General features: G+C 37.6%; 1 protein-coding gene across 6 annotated transcripts in view; it reads left to right on the plus strand.

Moving 5' to 3' along the window:
- Positions 1 to 8,248, plus strand: part of DDX46 (DEAD-box helicase 46) — a 63,874-nt gene that overhangs the window by 46,871 nt on the left and 8,755 nt on the right. For all 6 annotated transcript variants that reach the window (XR_014241126.1, XR_014241127.1, XR_014241128.1 and 3 more), the window contains 3 exons: positions 307 to 525; positions 909 to 1,053; positions 7,405 to 7,478. Coding sequence is in view for 3 of the 6 variants with exons in the window: in XM_082378908.1 (XP_082235034.1) it covers positions 307 to 525; positions 909 to 1,053; positions 7,405 to 7,478 (438 nt within the window). In the remaining 3 variants the exon portion in view is untranslated. The remainder of the gene's footprint in view (positions 1 to 306; positions 526 to 908; positions 1,054 to 7,404; positions 7,479 to 8,248) is intronic.

The following is an 8,248-nucleotide window of genomic DNA, read 5'->3' on the forward strand; positions in this document are numbered from 1 at the left end:
AGCCACAAAGTATGTAAATGATTTTAGAAATATTATACTATATTTGATATCAAGAGTTACCTAATTATCTAAGATTCAGTAGAATTTTTAATGTAGAATTGAATATTCTTGTTTTCTCATCAAGTAAGGGAGATATATTAAACTGTCTGTTATAAATATATGCTGTTAAATTGCACTTAGGGGTAGTACTCTACATTAGAAAGATGCTTTTAGTTAGTAGCTTTCCAGAGAATACTTTGTGGTGGGATCTTTGGTCTTGTCTCTGCCCTCATTTGAGATTTGACTGTAGGTCTTCTTTAACTGCAGGATGTGATGCAGCAGGCCACCAATGCAATTCTCAGAGGTGGCACCATCCTGGCTCCCACTGTCTCTGCAAAAACCATTGCAGAGCAACTTGCTGAAAAGATCAATGCCAAGCTTAATTATGTGCCTTTGGAGAAACAAGAAGAGGAGAGACAGGATGGTGGACAGAATGAATCTTTTAAGAGATATGAAGAAGAATTAGAGATCAATGACTTCCCACAGGCAAGTAACAGATTTAAACTTTTTTTTTTATTGTAGAGTAGAAACTCCTTTTTTAGGAGCGAAAATGCCTTGTTTAAAACCCATGAACATTTAAATGGCTGCTTTACTTTTTATCTAGATGGGGAGACAACACTAGAAATTCCATTTTTATGATTATGTTCTAGTTACATTAGAATCTAAATGAATTTATGATGTAGGTGTTAATTATAATCTCAATATTGACCATAATATGATTTAGTTAACCTATTCTTTGTCAGTACATCAGGTTTCTTTATTCTGTTGTAAAGTGATTTTCCCCCCCACTCTTTTTTATTTTATTTATTTATTTATTTTTTTAACATCTTTATTGGAGTATAATTGTCCCCCCACTCTTTATTTCATAGACTGCTAGGTGGAAAGTTACCTCTAAGGAAGCTCTGCAGAGAATCAGTGAATATTCTGAAGCTGCAATTACAATCAGAGGAACATACTTCCCACCTGGCAAAGAACCCAAGGAAGGAGAGCGGAAAATTTACTTGGCAATTGAAAGTATGTACTGTTCGTTCTGTTTCAATCTTGAGTTAGATCACAGTTGATATAGATGTAATAGACACAGAAAGAATATGAGGTCAGTTCTAGAGAGGACTGAAAATGAGGAACACCTATAAGAAAAAAAATAGTTTCATCTATCATTGTGGTCTTTATTTAGAAGTTTAGTACATATATAGAGGTGAATGATCTGTGTTTGGGACTCTTTCAGTTTTGACGATTTGGTCAAATTGAAAATCACTCTATAAGAAAACGTGTATTTTCGGGACTGGTCTGTTTATGCTTCCAGTAAGTAGAACGTTCAGGCCAAAGTTTAGGTTAGAAAGTAAATCAACTATATATAATAGTCCACTTAATGCTTGTTTATCCAAGCAAATATTGCCTCTGATTTTATGCCTAAAAGTTCATACATACCTTTTTAAAAAATAGAATAGGACAATTAATACCATAACTCACAGGGTATATTTACTTTTTTATTTTTGGCTGAGTTGGGTCTTCGTTGCTGTGCTCGGGCTTTCTCTAGTTGTGGCCATCGGGGGCTACTCTTTGTTGCGGTGTGCAGGCTTCTCATTGCGGTGGCTTCTCTTGTTGTGGAGCATGGGCTCTAGGCGGGTAGGCTTCAGTAGTTGCAGCACGCGGGTTGTAGAGCACAGGCCTCAGTAGTTGTGGTGCACGGGCTTAGTTGCTCTGCAACATGTGGGATCTTCCCGGACCAGGGCTCGAACCCATGTCCCCTGCATTGGCAGGCGGATTCTTAACCACTGCGCCACCAAGGAAGTCCCTCAAAGGGTATAAGTAATGCGTTATCTAAGAGTGATCAAGTGTGTTTTTAAACCTTATTTTATACATTCATGAATGAATTCAAAAGACAGTTTCCAGTTTGATTTTTTTCCTACTTTGTTATCTACTGCATGGTAGATAACTTGTCTCCCTTCATTTATATTTAATTTGAACATTTTTATAATAGATTTTTAAGCATAAACCAGCCACAGATCCATTTCTTCTATTTAATGAACTAAATATTTTTTGAACACTGGTGTTGGAGCTGTGAAGAGGTTTTACTCCGTGTGTCATGTAAATCCAGAGTCTGCATACCTACTGCTTAAATGGCTTAGTTGGCTGCAAAGGAGCTCTCCCACACCTTGTATAATCTTAAACACCAGTCTAGTCCTTCGAGTTATACACATCACTTCTAACAAGGAAGCCTTACTTGATCTCATTTCACCACTCTGTAGCTCTTTACTTGCTTTGTTTTTCTTCACAGTACTCATTACATAGAAATTATAGTATATTTTTACTTGTTTCTGTCTCCCCTACTAGAGCTCTGTGAATGCAGTGACTTTATCATCTGCTGTATTCCCAGTGTCTGACACATGGTAGGCACTTGATAAATTTTCTGAATAATGCATCTGATCATGCTCTAGAGCCACTTCTGTTCTGCACACAAAATATTATTTGACAGGCATATCCATGTGATCTCTCTAAAGCCGCACTGTCCAATAAAAACTCTGATGGCTATGGAGCACTTGAAATATGGCCAGTGTGACCAAGAAATTTTAAATTTAATTTAATTTTTATTAACTTAAATCTAAATAGCCACGTAGCTGATGGCTACTGAATTGGCTAGCTCAGCTCTTAAGTTTGTTGCTGGAAAGATCAATGGAAGTATAAACTGAAAGTATATCGTAAATAAGGTTTATCACTAGTTAGTATTTTCTTGTTATATTTTGGCATTCCTTTGATTGTTGTGAAGACTTTATAACTGTAGGTAAGTTCCTTACTGAAATAAATATAAACTAAAAATGATTTAAATATATATGAGGACTTATTTTTAGGGTTTGATTCTTTCCTGGCCAAAACAAAGAGAATTTCACAGATGTGAAAGTAAGTTAGTACTGTGCCTATTTACTTTACTTTTAACTGGTGACCTCAAATTGTTTTTGTGTGACTTCTTAACATAAAGACTACAAGAAGAGAAATGCACGTGCAGTGTGCATCCCATTTACCCTAAGTAGAAGTTGTTTCCTGGTCAAAATGCTTGATAGGATCAGAGTAAGTTAAAAAACAGAAAAGTTTTGTTACCAGGATTGAGCTGGGTTTTTGTTTTTGTTTTTTCCTCCTTTAATAAGGGTTTGCCTGGTTGATGTAAGGTTTTTATTAGTTTCTGAGTTCTGATAAAATTGATTTTAACAGTTTTTGCAAGTTTATTCACTGCTTTTGTGGAGGGACAGGCTTTTGAAGTTCCCTCTTGTGCCATTTTCACTGATATCACTCTCACTTTTGGACTTTTTAAAATGAATAATGATGAATTGTGGCAAAGGTAAAACTCAAATATAGCCTTTATGTTTTCCATATTATTGAAATTCTACCTTTACAGTACAGTAAGATTCATACATATGTTAAATGGTGTGCAAAGAATGTGGGTCCAGAACTAGGCAAGTCGTATTTTTTTATTTGTGATTGTGACTTTGAGAACCTGGATCATATCTATTTCAAACCAGGTTTTTAAATGGCACCCTTTTATGTATCCTGAAAGACTTTTGCTCTGCCAGTGACTCAGTGTGTTTCTGAATCATGTGACACTGTTCCTTATTGTGAGGTAAAATGTGGGTTGCTGGCACCTCAGCGTTCAAGGAGAGAAAATTACACTGACATCTTTCTGCACTTGGAACTGGACAGCTTTCCCTTACTACTGTGTTCATTAGGCCATACAGGATGTCATTCAGTAGAATCTGATGATAAAACCTTTGGTAAACATGGAGTCATCCTTGTATATTCAGCTTGAATGTCATAGGTGTCATTTAAGCAAAACCAGTATTGTATTTTATTTTTATTATTATTTTTTGCAATAACATAACTGTAGTTTATTCTGACTATCTCTAAGATTTCAAAACCAGTATTTTAAATGACTGCCTTTTAAAGAGGTAAATCAGAGATGATTGTTTGCTTTGAAAAAGGATCCCATATATAATTTATTAATTTAAAGGTAATTATACTTATTTAGTGTAGTATAATTAATGTATGCCAGGTTTAATTTGTATATAACTTTATCAGAACACATCTCCTGTACTACCAAGTGAAGTGAAATGAGAAGCCCACAGCTTCTGCTGACTTTTCTATCCACCTAAAATGGTTCTGGGTGCTTCTTTCCACTGTCAACTTGTACTTAGGAAGTAACATCTAATTTTTATAATCTAAGCAAGGTTTTTCTCCCCCAGTAAAAAGATAACCTTGTCAGAAATGAATCTTGAGAATTCTGGCGACATAAATATGCTAAATAAGAGCTGGAGATTGGTAATTAAAATGACGTAAAGCTTTGAGAATTTTCATAGATGATTAGATTTAAAGGATCTTTTAGTTTTTGAAACTCCAACCAAATCAACTGAACACTAATAGGATGAAAACAGGTGTTGGAAGGAGCCTAGTGTCATCTGTTTCTAGTTCTGTAATTGGAGGGACCCCACTGCCTGGCTGCTTAGAGGCTCTGTGTGGCTCAGCAGCTCCCGGCAGCGCGAAGGAGAACAGGAAGGACGTACGTGCCTAGCCAGCCTGTATAATTTATAGCCTGTTTTGTGACCCTCTGTTTTTACTAGTGGAGAATCCCTTAAAAGCAGCCAGAGTTGTTTTGGGACCAATGAAAGGAAATGCCACTTTTTCATGACAGCTTATAAACATATGTAACCTATTACCTAAAGAAGCTGTGTCAGTCAAAAATTTAAACTGGTCCAAATGGTCAGGCTCTAACTAACGCAGGAAAATTGCTCTTCACTTGGAGCTGGGTGGGAGTATCATTTTCCTTCTTTTTAAAACAGCAGAGAATGTCAACAGGCTACACATCAACTCATGCCAAGTAGCACATTTTCCTCCTGAATTTCATTTTTTTAATAATTTTCATTCTGGCTTGGCTCTTGATTATACCCTTGGCTTCACATTCATCCACCTCTCTTCCCTTCCAGCACCCACAGCTTTAAAATGTTGTGGTCAGTGGCTGGTCGAGGTGTAGGAGTTAAATTAGATATGTTGCTATGACTTCACAGCCATACTCATGGCCCTTTCCTTCCTGTTGTTAAACTGTTTCTTTTTCTTCCTCCTTCTTCTCCTCCTCTTCTTTCTCCACTTCCTCCTCCTCCCCTCCCCCCTCCCGTTTCTTTTCCTCTTCTCCCTCCCACTCCTCCCTTCCTCCTTTCCTCTCCTCTCCTCTCCTCTCTATGGGTTTGAAAAAGTTAGCATATCTAATATGGGGGGAAATTTTCCCATTTCTTGTGAATTGTTTTCCTTATTTGATTTTCTTATATAAAATGATAAAAACAGGACTTCCCTGGTGGTTCAGTGGTTAAGACTTCGAGCTTCTACTGCAGGGGACATGGGTTCGATCTCTGGTCAGGGAAGTTCCACATGCCATGTGGGGCAACCAAAAAAAAAAAATTTTTTTTTTTTTAAATGATAAAAACATAGTTCTCTACAACCCCAGTTCTTCTTTTATTCTTTGACATTTCACTCCTAGTCCTTAATCTCTAGTCTACTTCTTTGGTCCAGCTCTATTCCTTTTATAGGTGTGCACCGTGTTACCTCTCTAGATGTACCTACTTCCTGGCATTGTCCCCTGGCTTCAAATCCCTCCACACTTACCCTTGATGGCTCTCTAATCTCCATCTCTCCTCTACTTCTGCTCCTTGTTTCCATTGGCCTTACTGAAATTTCCAACTTGGTGTCCCCTGAGCACCTCAGCCACAACGGTCTCAGAATCGAATTTCATCCACTATCACTGCTAATAGTAGCACCTGTTCTTCGTCTTGGATTCAATATCTCCTTTATTACCTGTTATTTTCTTTACTTGGTACTCAACTCTTAGCATCTTTGTTCCTCTTCTTCACTGTTCACATCTAGTCAGAAAAAAACGTCTTGTCCATTCTGCCTTAAAAATGTGCTTTCAGGGACTTCCCTGGCGGTCCAGTGGTTAAGACTCCACGCTTCCACTGCTGGGGGCAGGGGTTCAATTCCTTCTCAGGGAACTAAGATTCCGCATGCCACACGTGTGGCCAAAAAAAAAAAAATGTGGTTTAATGATGGTATGAACACAATCCTGTGAGAGCCCTGAGGGAGAAAACACTTAACCCCACCTGGAGAAGTTAGGGAAAGATTCTTGGAAGAAGTGATACTTAAAAGTTGCTCTGGGGACTTCCCTGGTGGCGCAGTGGTTAAGACTCCGCCTGCCAGTGCAGGGGACACGGGTTCGAGACCTGGTCTGGGAAGATCCCACATGCTGTAGAGCAACTAAGCCCATGTGCCACAACTACCGAGCCTGCACTCTAGAGCCCGCGAGCCACAACTACTGAGCCCGCGTGCCACAACTACTGAAGCCCGCGCACCTAGAGCCTGTGCCCTGCAACAAGAGAAGCCACCACAATGAGAAGCCTGCGCACTGCAATGAAGAGTAGCCCCCGCTTGCCACAGCTAGAGAAAGCCTGCGCGCAGCAATGAAGACCCAATGCAGTGAAAAACAAATAAATAAAATTTTATTTAAAAATAAAATAAAAGTTGCTCTGGTAGATGACTTACTACCTACTCATCTTGCTGTAATATCTTTACAAGTTTGTTTTTCTAGTAGCCTACAAGATCATAAAGAGATGAATGAGTACTTTGTATAATGAATCTCTTATAGTATAGCATACATGGTGGGTGCTTAATGTTTCTTGAATTTATAACTATACAGATGTCTCCAGCCTACCTCATCTACTTGGCTATCTTGCTGTGTTCTTTCACACACTTTAAAAAATTTTTCAACCATGCTGTACTTCTCTTACTTTTCAGTAGTTAAGCATGACTTTCTTAATCTGTACCATTACACACATGATTCCCTTTGTAAAATACTTTTCATGTCATCTCTCCTCCTCCAACTTGGCTAGTCCTCCATTCATCTTTTAAGACTTTGCTCAGGTGACACTTTTCCAAAACATTTGCTGACTTTAAAGAGCATAATAAACATCCAATAAATATTTGCTAAATAAATGAACCGAGGAAGTTATATTTTCCTTTTACTTTTTCTTCTCTTCTGGACAAATTGCGAATTATCTTTTCTTTGCATACCAACATAACAAGAACTTGTAACACTAGTACCTCACTAACCTTAACACTCTTAACACTAACCTCACTGGCTACATTTGAAACTCTAAAAGTAATCATAATAATAAGCAGCCATGATACAATGTAGATGATGTTCCACCAGGTATTGAAAGACTATCTTGGCAAGTAGTACAATGTTGCTGAAAGTCACCTACCGATCTCTATGAAGTAGATAAACATCCAGCATAATTCTAGTAATACAAATAATGTTCTCCACTCACTCACCAGGTGCCAATGAACTGGCTGTGCAGAAAGCAAAGGCAGAAATCACCAGGCTTATAAAAGAAGAACTGATCCGGCTGGTGAGTGAAAACCTCAAGGACTTATTTATTTAACAAATGTTTTATTGAACTATAATGTAAATAAGAAAAGTAGACAAATGATATACATATAGTTTGATGAATTTTCACAAAATAAGCACACTGATGTGATCACTACCCAGTTGAAGAAATACAGAACATCACCAGTATCCCAGAAGCCCTGCTCATGCCCCTCCTTGTCACTATTCATTGCTCCCAAATGTAACATTATTCTGACTTTCAACATTGCAGATTAGTTTCGCCTATTTTTGAACTCCATATAAGTGGAATCAAATGCTGTGTACTCTTTTATATCTCATCTCTTTCACTCAACATTACTTTGAGGAAATCAATAGTATTAAATAGTATAGTATTTAAGCATGTGAATATACCACAGTTAATTTATGTTTTAGACTTTGAGGTCATTTTAGTTTTTGGTTTTATGAATAATGCTTCTATGAACATTCTTCCACGTCTGTTTGGTACACGTTAGTATATTTTTTTCTTGAGTATATACCTTGGAGTAGAATTGCTAGTTATAGGATATGTGTAGTTTAGCAGAGTAGTTATACCAGTTTACATTACCTTCAGCAGTGTATGAAAATTCCAGTTTCTCTACATTTTTGCCAGTGTTTTTAAACTTAGGTGTTTTGAGTGTTTTTAAACTTAGATGAGGACTTAATTTTTGGATAAAGCGGCCTTTTATAGACCACCTTTCCAAAGGAAGCAGACACATCCCTGTAAACTCTCCCTATAATGTGCACATTGGGATG

The sequence above is a fragment of the Balaenoptera borealis genome, assembly GCF_965194805.1.
Source record: "Balaenoptera borealis genome assembly, chromosome: 2".
Classification (NCBI taxonomy): domain Eukaryota; kingdom Metazoa; phylum Chordata; class Mammalia; order Artiodactyla; family Balaenopteridae; genus Balaenoptera; species Balaenoptera borealis.